This window comes from Eschscholzia californica, unplaced genomic scaffold (assembly GCF_041429995.1).
Source record: "Eschscholzia californica isolate CP2 unplaced genomic scaffold, dmEscCali1.0.p SCAF_1, whole genome shotgun sequence".
Classification (NCBI taxonomy): Eukaryota; Viridiplantae; Streptophyta; class Magnoliopsida; order Ranunculales; family Papaveraceae; genus Eschscholzia; species Eschscholzia californica.
In genome coordinates, this window is record NW_028238198.1 from 81,615,518 (window position 1) to 81,631,812 (window position 16,295).

Sequence of the window (16,295 nt, forward strand, 5' to 3'; positions counted from 1 at the left end):
AGAGGAAGTTGCAAGAATGAGAGAAAGAAAGTGATGAAGAGGGTGAGAGATGAAAATGGATCTAACCCCTATTTATAGGGGTTGGATCCATTTCTAGCCGTTGGATTTGCTCCAACGGCTAGGGGGCATCCCCAAGTGACCGTTGGGGCCCCAACGGTCACTTGGGACCTCCATTCAGTCGCCCCTAACATTAGGGGCGACGGAAGGAGGAGCCCCAGCTCCAAGCGGCTGGGATTTGAGCGGGTGGTTGAGGCCATAATTTTGAAATTATGGCCTCAGCCGGCTGGGGCTGGATTGGCTCTAAGTGTAATCTGGTTTCTCCATGGACCCCGTGAAATAGAGTCAACATCTCATGTGCCCCTCTACTTTGTAAGAATAGCCTAGATGACCACTTTCTTTTTTCTAAATTTAGTCATTTTTATTTTATTTTTATTTTATTTTTATTTTATTTTTATTTTTATTTTTGAAGTGTCATCATTTTTTCTCATCATCATTGATTATTATGGGTTAGATCAGATTTTAATTTTCCAAAATTACTTTTCTTTTATTTTCTTCTTTCTCTTGTCATCACAGCAAACCAAATGTAATTTTCACTAAATAAATAGTGGACTTCATGAAATAAAATATTAGATCTCATCTTCTTCGTGAAGAAAAAAATTAGACTTAGATTAATTAAAAAAAATTATTTTTATTTTGAAGACTTCCATTAGTAGAAATCCTCATAAAAAAGCGAGGGGTCAGAGAGAGGGAAAGAAGAGATGCAAGAAATTTAAGTTTCAAAAGAAATCGGTGATGATAATAAGAAAGAAGATTTTAGGATGATGATGAAGAAGTTGGGTAATTTTAGAAAAATATTTGAGTTTTCTTTGAAGTTGTCAATGAAGATGATGTAGGAGAACACCAGTCAGTAAATAAATTTGAGACCAAAAAAAAATAAAAGGTTGAAATCGGACGCGTCGGATTATCTGCAGTTGTTAGGGGGACTTAACTTTTCAGGCTGATTTGGATCGAGAATCAAAATTTTGTATCCATTTAATTGCTCGGTCTGTCCAGTCTGGTCAAAAATAGAAATTTTTTTGACCATTAGCCCTTTATGGCCAGTTGACCGGGCGTGCTATCTCGATATCGGGCAAGTTGATTTTCGGACTAACTCCCAACTTAACAATAAAATGATGAATAAGAAATTAATTTTAAAATATTTAAATTGTTGAACTTAAAAAAAAGATTCAAGTAGTTTACAAGATACCAGTGTGATACAAAATTATACTATCCTACAACATCAGAAAAGTAGCACATTTCCACCACTATACATATTCATCACCAGATGGTTAAATATGCAACATACTAACTCCACAAGGTGATCATCTATAGAATAGAAAACAACATTCCCCATTAACTCCAAAAGAGAAATTTAATTATACTAATTTTAAATCACATTCTTCTCAAACTTTATACTATTATATAAATTGGGTTAATTTTATTTTTGTCTCAAATTTGTGACAAACTCTTTGTTGTGGCCCAGATACTGACATATCCGACCCTTTGATATGGCTCCGAAGAACTAAAGGATTTCGATTTTTTTCAAGTCTCTTCTCTCCACTTCATCTTTCCCTTTCTCCACCTCACCCTTCTCCTCTGGGTTGGTGAAGAGAGGGACAGATAAATCAAAGGAGAGATGGGATGAAGTGAAAGAGAGAATGGAAGATGATGTGGAATAAAAGTTTCGAAATGTATTTCCTGAAAAAGTTTAAAAGAAAAATCCTCTTAAAGGCACGTTGAACCACTTACATAAGTCAAAGAGTAAATTTTGTCACAAAATACGGGTTAAAAGGGAATTAACCTTCAAAAGATTGGAGAAGATAGAGGGATAAAAATTGGAAAGCAGATATGACATATAATTGACTTAATCAAAACCCATGTATATTATTTGTAGTCTACTAATGTTCTTTGACTAGGCGCCTTCATATTCTTGTTGAATTAGTCAAGACTCGTTGTTAACTCCTCCATATACAAAATTAAGAAGTCCTCCAAAAAAAATATAGAACGACAATGTAGGAACCAATGATTTGCATATGATGGATTAGACTATCGACAACAAATTTCACATATTTGGGAATTTTCTGTCATTGAGAAAGTCAAGGGACCCCTATAACAACCATATAAATTAAGAAGGTTGCCATAACAAATATCGCTATATGTCAAGGGTTATGCCATAATATGTCCCATATAATTCTACTGTCACTCAGGGGACAATAATGAATGATATGCAGTCCAAAGACTAAAAGTCAGTACTCCCAGCGTAGTGGTGCCAGTGGGCCGTGTCGATACAGAAAACAGGCTGCATGGCTCAATCTAAGGAGGGGCAAGACGGGTCTGGTGGGGTGTGGCAAGCCTGAGAGTTAGAATCCCCAGACGTGTTAGCCCCGCTGCGAGTTCAGAACAGTGACACGACTCGCCATACAAGACTCGTGGAAAACGGGTTATATTAATTAATAGTAAATAAGCATCGACAGGCTCTACTTGGTCATTACTTCAAGTTGAGAAAAAACACCAAACTGTTCTCAACAAACAGAGTAACCAAAGTGGTAAGTTAAAACAAAGACCACAATGTTGGACTTATAAAAATAATAATAATAAAAGTTTTGGATTTGTACCCCCACACCCAAAAAATGTTACCGCAAGGGCTGGGTCATTATCAGTGTTCCCGTGTCCAATTTTCTAGTCTGAGCTCACGACTCTGAACCGTGTTTGTCGTTGTCGTGGCATGTTAGACACACCACGACACGTTGGCCACCACCCCTACAACAAGTATATCAACTGTAGGATCTTGACAACCGGTTAACTGGTCCAAATCATCCAGCTGGGGTCGGCTAGACCGGGTCAATTAGGCCTAAGATTGTCTAATATCTAATAGGAGTCTCAGTTGGGACGGTTGCTCAAGCCACCCCCTGCCTGTCTAGGGCGTGCAACAGCGGACCACCGACCAACCTGCCTATTTGCTAGGTCGGGCCAAGACGACTTGCCCTTGTGCTTGGCCGGCCAGAGCCAGGCAGTCCAACAAACTTGGCGAACATGTGCAGCCTTTGGGGCCACAAGGTCTCTCTCTTTCTCTCTCTTCTAACAACAATCTAACTTCTTATCGTCTAGTTTTTTCTAATGAACATGGATAGCAAGGCCCCTATACCAGTGACCCTATTTTAATATGCAGGATTACCTGAGCAACTACTCAAAGAAGATATCAGATTGAATGACAGAAAGAAAAACGAAAAATGTAAATATATCAGAAGGAAAAAAAAGGTGGAACATATATTCGATATAATGCAGAATAATATATTGTTAATTCCATATAATGCAGAAAATTTTGAACGGCAAAGCAATCGAAGAGTCGTTACTTTTGATTACTGCTACAACTATTGCTAATACAAAATTACTTCGACAACTAACGACAAGTACTAGAAGAGAAAGTATGAATTCATCATCTACTCACACTTGATCGAACGGTATATGTGACGAACAAACAGCAATGATGCACGAAACCCGACAGTTCCAAGCATGAGAAAGAACCCATAGCAGATGCAAGTCATGTATCCAAAAAAGAAGGATGTTTGCATAAAACCAGACATGTCCGATCTTGCATGATAGTAGTATAAGCAATATCCAAAGATAAATACACCTGTGGAACCTCCACAGAGAACCGACCTGCATGAATTCGAAGATTTCTCAGTAGATGGAAGTAGTACTGTGACTCGAAACAGTTAGGACTTAGGATCGTTATGTTTACACAAATTTATCGTTTTACTTGAAGAGTTTCGATTACTCCGAGAAATTCCATACGGCAATATAGAACATAAAACCTATCTAACACGACACTGATATGTTCATTACTATCCGAATACCAGTACAAGGTGGATACTGGGAATAGGGACCTAATCACCCAACACAGTAAAATATTAAAACAGGTACTTTAGAAACATAACATAGTACAAAATTTACCTCCACCACCATTCGTGATCCTCCACAGCAAGCTGAAAGTATGTCAACGCCACCGTAATGAAGGCTGTCACGATGATGAGAATGATGAACACGATAAATAGGATACTGTATATGGTGTAAATCTTGTGACCCCAAACACTCGCGAATATGTAATAAAGCTCAATGTAGATAGCACTAAAAGGAAGAAATCCGGCCATTGCCATCTGAGGAATAGTTTCTCTATACCATGGCAATGGAGGTATCTCTCTTGGATATTTGGTTGTTCGGCATGGAGCTTGGAACTCTGTCTTGCTGTTCTTACCCGCAATACCACCCAATACTAGCAAAGGAGAAGTTACTAGTGTCCATATGAGAAGAATAACCAATATAGTACCGAAAGGTAAAGCCGCTGTGGCACTATAGGCAATTGCGACAGTGTTGAGAAAAGAGAATGTTAAGAATAGTGGGCCACAAAACAAACAGCCCGTCAACAATAAGTTTCTAACCTGAAAAGAAAGAAAACGTGAAAAATGAGAGAAGTCCAACAAAATGAAGTAAGTGGCTATCTAGGTTTTTTCCCGTACCCAGTTAGTTCCTTCTAGTTGCAAATATGTGGATGTCGAAGTGTAACCCGCAATTCCAGAGGTAAGGGCATATATGACAACCAAAGCAGTAAAAAGAGCGCCCCTATTATACGGGTAGAAAACTCCAACCAATGCGAGGAGAAAGATAAACATTGCCCTGGGTGAAAAAAAAAACAAATTTGTCAAGCTTCGTGTAGTTATGTCTAGATTCTCCTTTGGAAACCCAACATAGAGTATAAACGGAAATTGGACCACTCAAGCGGTTAAAAGCTGCAACTGGAGGTAAGATATGTAGTTTGAGGAACATTGCTTACAGAGCAAGGAGCTGAGTTCCTGATCCAAGAACTGCTGCAAACAACGATTTGTACTTCGGGTATCGGAAGACATCTCCATGGATATACTTCCATCCAGTCTCTTCTTGGTCATCGACTGCCTCTTCATCATGAGAATACCTATACCAAGCAGAAGAAACTGTTAGATGAAAAACACATGGGACAACTAGCGGATGTACAAAATGAAGACGAGTATTTCTTACTTAACAAAGTCATTCTTAAGCACTCGCATAAGAATAGTAGCAAGAAATCCAGTCAGAAGGAGAACAGTTACACAAGAATTAATTATTGAAAACCAGTGAATCTCTAAGTGTTGAGGCATTGAGGAAGATTTTGAGTATTTCTCCATTCTGTTCTCAAAAGGAATATCGGTTTCTTTCCACTTGACTGAATATGAAAACTCTGCCTCGACCTCTCTATCATCTGTGATGTCCACTGACTGGTTTGGATCGGTCTGGACATTGATTTCTATGACACGGTCATTGTTATAGAGGACATCAAAATGAATATGCTTAAAAAGCAAGTATTTGTACTCGCTTGGATCTGTCTTGCCTTCCCTTTCAACTTTCCCGAGGAATCCCCAAAATGGCAAATCATCATAGTACATTTGAAAATAATAATCCTTCAACACGGCACTCCTTAATTGAGCAACTTCCTCTTTCGTCAATTTCTTCCTACAGAGTGTTTCACTCTGTTTGTCAACTCGAAAGTTCAATTCGTAAGGTGCATCAACCAGTCGATCCCCGTTCAAAACTTCCCCGAGAGCTTCCTTTTTATCCTTCACATTGTCTGAAGGATTAAAAGACGGATCAAACTAGTGAAATGGGTAACTTAAGCTAAAATAAGTCATTTAAAGCAAGATAAAATGTGTAAGAATGAGCAAACCTGGTGCACAGAACGGCAGATCATAGTACCGATACGTCTCACTACAAAGAGATCAAATCCCATCAGGCAAACATACTCAAATATTAACAATAAACGAATATAGATACAAATATTTCTTACCCAATTATGACAATGAATTTCGAAATACATTCTATTGTTCATAGCTACAAATGGAGAGAGGGAGAGAGAACATGATACACTGAGTAAAACATTCATAGGCTATTAAGAGTAATTTGAATATCGACTCGAGAAATGTTATAACATCAGCATCATTTGTTACATCATCAATAGGTAAAAATCGGTTTTCTGATTTACAACTATACGAATCACGATGGGTGTTTCACTGTATACCATATTTGGAAACTTTAATAACAACATCTCCATTTGTAGCCAAATTCAAATTCTTCTTCTTCCAAACATCCAGAATTCAATCTACTATCTATAACTTAATTTCAGTCAAAATGTATTACTTCAAATCTATCTCTTAGAAGATATATTAATACCTTCATTCAAAATGTCAAGAACAATACAAGTAGAAAATGCAGATCCATCAAAAAACTAACAAAATCATGATAAAATATATTTTTTTTTATGGGAATTTAATTGATAGGAAATCAAAAGTTCAGATCTTGATATAAGAATTTACCTAGGGTTGTGAAATGGACCAACTTTGTTAGCATATAGAGGAACATGTTCTCTTTCATTGAACTTATGATTCGACCCATCAGCTTCTACTCTGAAACTAGAAACCAATACTAACAACAAAAAGATCACCATACTAGCTCTCCCCTCCATTTTTATCATCATGGGTTTTCTCAATGTAAGACTTTTTTAAGTAAAGATCCAAACTTTTTTGGATTTGTGACAATTTTATACCTAGATAGATCAGATGAAGACAGAAACAAGGGATTTTGATAGAGAAAACCCTAAGTTGTGTTTTGAGGGGATGGGGAAGAGCAATTGGGGTGGCAGATCTGAGGGAAAAAGTTTGGAGATAGAAATCTAGAGAGAGAAAATGGGTTGGAGCTAGTAATCCATGTATTTCGGATTGAGGGAGAGATGGAGATGGGAGCTTGACTGATATACCAACAAATACTTGGCCTCCTCTCTCTGCCTTTCATAAAATCGTTTGGATCTAAAAAGCCTCCTCTCTCTCTCTGGGGTGACATAACAAACTTTATTCTCAGCACCGACAAAAAAATACTATCTTCATAAATGGATTACTTGGTTGCATATGCATACATCAAAAGATGTGATAAGTACGGTAACAGCTATCTTATCAAAAAAAAAAAAAGTGTGGTAGCAGTCTAGTTCGAGCTCTAACGAAAATGACAGAAACACTTCTTTTTGTTCAGAAAATGACAACAACTTTTTTTTGAATTGTTCAGCTTGTGCCTCGAATCCTTGATCTCTAGGTGGAAGATTATACCTCTTACCACTCTACCAAGGGTTGTTGGCATTACATAGAAAAAATAAACGTTTAGATACAGTTTAGAAAGAAGAGTTAAAGTCGTTATCTTTTATGGAATTTGAACACACAAAAACAATTGCTGTCACTTTTACTTTTAAAGTAACATTTCTATTTTAATATGGGAAATGTTAAGTGTACAAAGAATCTTTGACAAGATTCTTGACACGATGAGTCACACGGGTAAAAGAACGTCCCAGAGCTGAAAATTTGAAAATTTGTGTCAAAATTACGTGTTAAACACACACACGTGGGAACTGCATTGGACATGTAGTTGTAATTCATTGATTACGCTTCCACTCCTATATCTAAGAGATTTTCTACATGTATAAACAAAGTTGCAAGTAGGTGTATATCATGCATGGTCTGAAGAAGGGTCATGCTTGATATGCAACAAAAGAATCGGATACAATGAATAACAAAAATTTGTACTAATATGATTCATTTTAATTTGTAGGAGAGAAGTGCCTATAAGAAAAACATTTTAGTTTAATAGTGTTGGACGGGAAGAAGTCCGGGCTTCAAATATCGCCGTCCATACTAAAGCCCAAGAAGTACAAAGTGGAGTAATTCTGAACAGGCAGTCCAGGAAAAACCTCAGTTTCAAAAGAAGATACTATAAAACCAACACTCACAAATTAGGGTTTATAAAAAGTTGCAGAGAGAGAGAGAAAGAAGAAGAAGAAGAAGAAGAAGAAGAAGGGGAGATGACAAAATTCAATGTTATACAGAAAAAGAAGCGAACTCAAAGTGCAGATCGTAAGAGACAGCTTCATGGTCATCCTCTAACTGGTAAGATTAAGAATAAACCTCAGTATGTTCCTATCTCCAGCAAACGCAAACGAAAGCTCTTCAAAAAATGGCGTCGGGTTCGTTCTCTCTCTCTAACCCTTATCTCTGTTCAGTTTCTTCCATAAGAAGAAATGGGTCGTAATTATTTTCTTCCAATACTTAAATAATTTTCAGGATCAGAAAGAAGCTATTGAGAAGGGTTTAATCACCATGGAAGATGTTGAGATGGCAGTTTCTCAAGGTAACTCCTTTTCTTATACTACTGTTTTAGGTTAGATTCCTCTTATGCTTTGGATTAATTACTATGAAGTTAGGTCTTAGTTGTATTTTGAAGTCATTGTTGTGGTTCACCTACATGTAGTATTTTGTTAGACTATGTAGTTGAGCTAGCTCGAATATTATCACCTACATGCCGATATGCACGAAAAAAATATTCCATGGAGATAGTTTAGTTCTTTGGTATCAAAGGGGAAAAGAAAAGCTTATGCCTTTTAAGCTCTAAGAAGCTGAAATCCATTCCCATTATTAAAAAGTTTTACGCGGGGAGTAATCCTTCGGGTCGGGTGGCTTTATGTTTTGCTAGTTCTTGGTCTTCACTTGAATACTGGAATCATATTTAATCAGATGGAAGTAGTGGATTTCAATGGCGTTCTGAATAGTTGAATGTGATGGACTTTGATAAAATTTACAATTTTTTACTTAATTGTGCCGAACCGAGTAGCATCACTGTCTAGATTTAGTCAACTTTTCGGTCGGACATTGAAGGCTTTAACTTTTGTCAACTTATAGCCAATATATTTGTTAGATCATCTCATGAACTATTTTTAGTTTTGCTATTGTGGTCTATATACCCTCTTCCCATGTATCTTTTTTATCGAGGAATTGTCAAATTAAATATATGAAGATTTTTAACGCAATTTTTCTTATGAAGATTCTCCACTATTGCTAGCTTGCATAAGCTGCAGAGTCGGTTATGTTACTATTTATAGCTTAGGAGTTCTATTTACCTTTTCTTTATCTATTCCAACATTGAAGTAAAATATGATTGAACTAAAAGCTAAACCATATATCGTCTACATATGGTAAGACTCCTCGTAGACAAAGAATCACTCAGTATGCTCTTACACAAGCTGACACATATATGTTGCTACGGTATCTTCTCTTATCCCAAAAGCCAGGCACCTGATATTGATAAATGATTATGTAATTAGGTCCATCTGAAGGTACCAACAAGACTCCATCAAAGTTTCCGATGAAGAAGTGTGGAAAGTTGCAACTTAAACGGCTCAAGGGCAAAGGCAAGCTAACTAGCTAGCTTTACTCTGACTATATTCTTCTTCTTCAATTTATACTGTTACTCTAATTGTTCCAAGATTAATGTTTTCATTTTTCTTTTGTAGGTAAAGGTCGAAAAACATCGAAATCCCCTACCTTAGCCATAAAGGAGGCTACTCCGGCTTCTGTTGATGCCATGGTAGAATAGTTTAGGAAACATCAGCTGAAAGAACAAACTCTGTATCTATAATGCTAAAGACTGAGATTTGTTTTTAGGATATCAATCTTAATTTTAGTTGGAAATTTTATCTGTTTGTAATTTTCAGGCAGCAAATTTGCCTTCTTGATCTCAATGCTACCTTTTCCTTCACTCCAGCAATGACATAGATGGTGTTCTTATAGACCATGTTGTGTTTTTTTCATTTTAGGAAATTCAGATCTGAAATTGATGTGATGCCACATTGGTTTTTTCATTTTCAAATTCAACAACTGGGATGGATAGAGGAGAAATCAGACTTTCACAATAAATACGGGTTTAACATATAGATTAGATCGATACATGGTAAAACCATTTCTATCAGAGAGACAAGATTTCTGTATTCAGACAGCTTCCTTTCACATCTACAAGAATAGGTACTTCTAAACTCGCATAAGAAATGACGATAACTAATGATACTTCTACAAGATCTTCGCCTCTATTTCCTCCAGAGTGAGTCCCTTTGTTTCTGGCACAATGAAGTATATGAAGATAAGAGAGAACAAAGCTATTACCCCGAATACTACAAATAGAATTCCAGCTCCCACCAACGTCTGCAAAAAAAAACAACAAAATAAGTATGGTTATGGTTTCAGTTGATATATAGACTAACTTTAAGTCGGAAGGAATTCTACTCGCTTGGGATAGATTGTGTTGGAAATGATAAAATAGGAAATAGGCAGTAATCGAGCAAGTTATCAGCGTCTAACTTGTTGGTTTACTAGATATCTGTATCTACTCGCCAGATCTAAACCTAACTGTCATCCTAGTTCTTTATTGTTCTTCACATTCCCACCTTGTTGCTTTAGGGGGTGGTAGTGGTTCAGGACATTGGGGGACACTCAATAGGTCGCATGAATATGATATAAGATTTTTTGTTTCCTTTTTATTAGTGTTTCACAATAGGTCGCGGGTCCCCTATCACCTCGTTGCAGCCCGTTTATCCAGCATGGACTCGTATAGGCAAGAGACATGGCACGAAGAGGGATGTGGACCCGCCATGGCACGGCACAAAGTGAAACAGTTATTGTTCTGCTGGTGGTATCCTCACTATGTAGATTAATCATCGAAAAACCCGAGCAGGGAGAAGTTAATTGACAAAACCGAAAATGGAAATCGCAAGAAGATTTGTACCTCTAGTGGAGAGAAAGCAAAAGTAACTATTGCATTTGAAGCGAAATTCACAAGCACTGCTATACTTAGCCCACGCCCTCGAAGACGTAAAGGGAAGATCTCAGAAATCATCAACCAACCAATAGGTCCAAAAGATAACTGCAATATTAGAAAGTGTTAGGCGTATACTTATCAGATACCCGTTAACAAATATACGACCTTCATGCACTGAAGCAGAATCAATACTAGTCCTCAAATTCTCGAAGCAAATTAAAAAACTAAAAGAAAAAACAAAACTCGAACTCTGGATTACCTGATAACACCCAACATACAACAGCAAAGCAAAAACAGCGACTTGCGGTGCATTTGTTAAGAACATATAATATGACGCCAGTAAAAACAGAGAAATTGCCTGCAAATAAGAAGAAACTTTTACTCGGTTGAGAATCAAATTAAACGATAAAACTCGTACACCTTTACCAATATACTCTCTCAATCTGCAATCCTGGTTTGAATGAATGACAATGTAGGAAACTCGAATATTTTCTCATCTCCCTCGTGTTAAGAAGAAAAGGTTAACCCAAAGTGGAGCCAGATAACTTAGACATATAGCCTCAAAATTTATCAGTTTGGTTGCACCAAAGAGAAACTTACAATGCAGCTGACTCCGCCAAGAAGTAAAGGTCTTCTCCCTAGTCTATCTACAACAAGAACCGCAACTCCTGTCATAACCAACTACATAAAAGAAGAAATATCAGCCCCCTCATCCTTTAAAATTTTCATTACTCTTACAAATTTACAATCAAGTCAATAAGCAAAGATAACTAAGATGTGAAAAAATCAAGCCCTTGAAAGAAGAATTCTAACTTCAAAAGTATGTCATTAGAACACTCCAAGAAACCAAATCGGCTCCAATGTCCCAACGTATACTACCTATCTATATACAAAATAGAGCTCAGGGACGGAACCTTTGTCTCACTGAGCTTTGATAAAACCAGGTAGTTTTGTGTAAAATCAAGAATCTTTCGATAAAACCATGCAATTAGATTATGCCTAGTTCATTTAAAACACCAATCAATCCAATTCAGACAACAAGATGTTTGGGTTAGTTGTATAGCGAACTCCAATTGTGTAAAAAAGAGGGCTTACCTTCAGTAAACCTAGAAGAATCGAAACACGAGTAGCATCAGATGCAGCAGAAAACCCAGCACTCTGTCAAGAAAAACGGGTAAGGTAAGATGAAATTCAGCTCCTATTCTCTCAAGTAAAGGTATAGTTTATGAGGCAACTAGAAAAGAATTCCATAGATGTACCTTCAGAATGGTTGCGGCATAATATAACACGCTCGGTTGTCCTGTTATCTGCGATAAATGACATAATTTCAGATGCCAAATGTTCGGCAATATCAAACTAGATAACCTCGGATAATAGAAGTACCTGCTGAAATAAAACTAGTCCGGCACCAATAATAAGTGCTTTTAAGCATTTTCCTTCAAAAATCTCCCTGAATGAAGCCTTCTCTTGATCAATATAAGACAACTCATGAAGCATTTCATCTACTTGTACTGATACTGAATTATCAAGAACCTGACCCCTCAACTTGCACAAACACCGAATAGCAATTTCTCTTGCCTCCTCCATATTTCCCTTTCCTTGGATGGCACATAAAAGTAACCACCTTGGTGATGCTGGCAACCACCACATTCCGATTCCCATAATCAAAGATACAGGAACACTCGTTACGTACATATATCGCCATCCTGAAACTATATTAATTTCCAGACTTCCAACGGTATAACCTAACTGCACGAGAGAGAAAAACATTCAATATTTGCAATCCCAAAACTTCACAAATTACATCAGCATAAGTTAAAAACACTAACTTTAGGTGGGTACCGTGCAAACTACGCAACAAAAAAAAAGTAAAATTGAAATTTGAGTACTCTCTCCAATACTCAATATATACCTCCTGGACATATAGTTTCACTTTCACCATAATAGAACTAACTACACCAATGCAATTTTGAGGAACTTACAAGCATTCCGAGAACTATAAAGAACTCTTTAAGAGAAATTAGCCGCCCTCGTATCTGACTTGGGGAAGTCTCGGCAATGTACATTGGAGCAGCATGCATTGCCTGGAAGTTAATAAGCAGAAATCACGAACAGTGACATAAAACCAGTGTAATTTAAAGAACATGCACAGTATGTCTTCTTGGTTCTATGTTATATCAGAATTTGGATAATGATTAGTGAATCAAGAAAAGTAAAGGTTTAGAAGGAAAGAAAACCCTAGAAGAGCTGCAAGTTTTTGTTTGGGTTTTCCTCTTTTGCTCAAAAAAGGAATCGAGTAAATCTCTATCGACTGGATTTTAGTCTGCAGATTTACTTCACGGAGCGAGGTCTCTGCTGAAGTCCAGGACGAATACAGTTTGTTTTCTAATGTATCATATCTCGTAAGAAGGGAATATATAGAAAGCTGATGACATATTAAAACTTGAGTCTTAAAGGAGCCACAGTTACCAGTCCAATTCCTATACCAAATAGAATGCGTCCGATCACTATAACTGGGAAGTTGGGTGCGAATGCTGTTACTAAAGCTCCAACAAGATACAATGAAGACGACAGAATCAGCTCCTTTCTTCGCCCTGCAATATAAATTGTCATGTAGTAGGTTCCACTAAATAACATGAGATTTCAAGAATTACATAGATCACAGGGTTGAGAAGAACAAACCTAGAATATCGGCAATGGTAAAAGCCAAGATAGAACCAATCAGGGCCCCATATAACGAACCACTGACCTGTAAATTGTAAACCATGCAAATGAACAGGATGTGAGTTACATGATACCCCACTTTGTGCCTCAAATCAAGGGAGGCTATAGCAAGACGAAACGAAGATGTGATAATAACTTACAACGAGACCAACTTCCACAGGGGACAAATTATACCATGTAGTCCCGCTAAGCGTGGATGACTGCAAAGAGTTAGGAGTTTTATTGGGCAGTTGATGAGTCAAACAAATTGAACAATAACGAAATTTAGGTTTATAGTTTACAGTATATTCTTGGCAAAGCACTATTATTTTTTCAAATTTCATAGTTAAAAATGGATTCGAATAAGCACTTTCTACCAGACAATTTATGTACATATAACACGGTTAAATCTTCAGATTTTAACACACCTCTAAAGAAATTATAGCTCCTGATGTAGCACCAATATCGTAGCCATATAGCAGTCCTCCAAGAGCCGGAAATAGAAACCTAGAAGCTAATTGGGTTAATACAACAGCTTGTGAAGTTTATCAAGAACTACATTAAGCGAAGACTGAGAAATATTAAATCTTTTGCCAACTTATGAAATGAGCCAGTGATAGTGGGACGTCCCAAGCCTTAGCAGTTATCGATATTGACCCCGCTTTAGACCACCTTAGGCCCACCCAAGCCTACGGAAATTTATTCTTGGAGAAGGCTTCACCCACTCAAAAGGCCTCGATATTGGCGATGACACACAATTCCCTCGACCTAGCAGAGCACGCTACGACAATGCAGACCCCCCACATGTACGATTTTGTCCTCACTTAGCCATCACCCACCGTGGTATGAGGTTTTGTTCCACACCTAGAGGCCACGATATTTACTAAGCTTGAGCGTTCACTTATAGCCCAGACTCCGGACGCTCTCGCGAGTGATGTGGGACTATCACAATCTGCAACCTTTCGCGAAGAGCCGTTCTTAGGGTGTCATAAGTGGCATCACAGCCGAGGACGTCTCTTCACTAAGGGTGGGGGATTGTGATAGTCCCACATCACTCGCGCGAGTGTCTGGAGCCTCGGCTATAGGTGAACGTTCAAACTTAGTAAGTGTCGAAGCCTTCTGGATGGGCTCGCGGAGCCTTTGCCAATAACAAAACCTTTTACGTGTGGGTTTGGGTAGGAGGAGTCAAAAGCAACCTTTTACGTGTGGGTTTGGGTTTGAGGAGTCAAAAGCGGAGACAATATGGATAACTCCTAAAGGTTTGGGCGTGACAGATAGTATCAAACTATCAATAATATTAATATCCATTATCTTATGCCAAAAAGCATAAAGTGAGTGATAAAAATAGACCCAAGTATAAAAGAATAATTAAAAGTTAACCTTGAAATAGTATCATCTTCTCTCTCATCATAAGAGTATCAAAATGAAAACAAAATACTCACGGGAAAATTGCAGCAAAAAGAGAATAGTTCTCACAAGAATGATCATTTCTGATAATAAGAGGCTCTCTTGCATTTTCAATCTCATCTGAAGACTTCTTTCAATACCAAGTAAAAGAATTGAAACCCCAAAATTAGTTTGTCTGAGGAAATTCAAATTTATTCTTGAAATTGAAACGAAAAGGAATTGTTTAAAGGGAAAATTGTACTACCTTTTGGGAAAATGGAAGTCTGGGTTGTTCAGGATCCGATGATTGAGATGCCATTTCTAAGATTTGGGACTAGTAGTGAAGTAGAAACTAGGGTTTGGAGTAGGCGAGAAGATGGGTATAGAATTGAAGAGAGAATGAACAGAAGAATCACACACCAAGCTCATAAGTAGAAGAACAAACTCAAATTGAATATTATGTATAATTTCTATCAGCACCTGTGAAGTTAGGGAAATTAATCGGACCTCCCTCTGACTGTTGGTCAACGTGATTTGACTAACTTGATTCCCAACCCCCTCCCACCCTAATTTTAGCTGATTTGCTTGTCATCAAGCAAATTAAATAGAATAGGCCAATGACATTCTTGTTGTTCACTATAGTGATTCCACTAAGAAGTGTCTCCCACATTTTTTCGACAAATCATGCCCATTTTTTGTTAGATGGTAGCATGTGTTTTTCTTCATTGAGGACACCATAACTAGATTCGTACTATTTTCAAAGAACAAATATTTCCGATCTAACAATCACTTTAAGATTCATATTTATGAAAAGACTAAAATTTGAATCTTACTGTTTTAAGAAAGAACAAATGGTCTAGAATAATGACAAACATTACACAAGGGCTTTTCTGTGAATCGTATGAAATCCAGGGGTGGTATTGCAAATAGAACTCACGATACTTCTAGTAGGGAAAGAGATGCAACATAACTTGGATATTAAACCATGTTTAATTGATGTCTAAATTTAGTCCACATCATCTATAATGTTCTAGCTACATCATACAAACTTTGTCACGTTTGCATTCTATTTTATAGACGTGAATGTGACAGTTCCACAGGTGCATTTGCTGGATAAATTTTTTTTAAGGGCATCCACGTTTGGTTTGGATTCTATTTTAAATTATTTTTAAATTAAAAAGACAAATTATGTTTCTTTTAGTTGAAAATTTAAAACTGGTATTTTTTTGTCACAAAATTCAAATATTTGTGTTTTGTTTAGCTAGAAACTCAATATTTTTTTGTGTAAAGTGTTGCAAAACTGTCGGAAAGTGTTACAAAGGTGTTGTAAGTAACTAGAGAGCTGAAGACTAAGAAAAATTGACTGATCCTTTTTCACCAAAACAATTCAATTCATATATTTAATCTTGATTTGTTAATTTCATATTGAAATCAATCACTCTTGAAATTCATGTCAAAGAAAAATATTGATGAGC

General features: G+C 37.1%; 3 protein-coding genes across 4 annotated transcripts; 1 reads left to right on the top strand and 2 right to left on the bottom strand.

The window, feature by feature from the left end:
• Positions 1–3,288: 3,288 nt before the first annotated feature.
• Positions 3,289–7,167, bottom strand: LOC147569882 (transmembrane 9 superfamily member 2-like). Its single transcript, XM_086656447.1, has 7 exons — positions 6,420–7,167; positions 5,774–5,814; positions 5,092–5,677; positions 4,871–5,008; positions 4,557–4,713; positions 3,994–4,478; positions 3,289–3,699 (listed from the first exon to the last, which is right to left on the bottom strand). The coding sequence occupies exons 1-7, from the start codon at positions 6,578–6,580 to the stop codon at positions 3,480–3,482; spliced, it is 1,788 nt and encodes a 595-aa protein (XP_086512573.1). The 5' UTR covers positions 6,581–7,167; the 3' UTR covers positions 3,289–3,479.
• A 596-nt stretch (positions 7,168–7,763) lies between these two features.
• Positions 7,764–9,709, top strand: LOC147569883 (uncharacterized). Its single transcript, XM_086656450.1, has 4 exons — positions 7,764–8,110; positions 8,208–8,274; positions 9,245–9,331; positions 9,434–9,709. Exons 1-4 carry the CDS (start codon positions 7,949–7,951, stop codon positions 9,514–9,516), a joined length of 399 nt encoding a protein of 132 aa, XP_086512576.1. The 5' UTR covers positions 7,764–7,948; the 3' UTR covers positions 9,517–9,709.
• A 100-nt stretch (positions 9,710–9,809) lies between these two features.
• On the bottom strand, positions 9,810–15,291 carry LOC147569884 (D-xylose-proton symporter-like 2). Of its 2 annotated transcripts, none has more exons than XM_086656449.1 (14): positions 15,086–15,291; positions 14,877–14,968; positions 13,863–13,941; positions 13,596–13,655; positions 13,414–13,480; positions 13,201–13,325; positions 12,714–12,815; positions 12,115–12,480; positions 11,991–12,038; positions 11,827–11,889; positions 11,332–11,412; positions 10,991–11,089; positions 10,699–10,836; positions 9,810–10,118 (listed from the first exon to the last, which is right to left on the bottom strand). In XM_086656449.1, exons 1-14 carry the CDS (start codon positions 15,137–15,139, stop codon positions 9,987–9,989), a joined length of 1,506 nt encoding a protein of 501 aa, XP_086512575.1. In that variant the 5' UTR covers positions 15,140–15,291; the 3' UTR covers positions 9,810–9,986. The 2 variants fall into 2 exon arrangements, with proteins under 2 accessions (XP_086512575.1, XP_086512574.1); XM_086656448.1 differs by having other exon boundaries at positions 14,877–14,971; positions 15,086–15,272.
• Between the last annotated feature and the right edge of the window lie 1,004 nt (positions 15,292–16,295).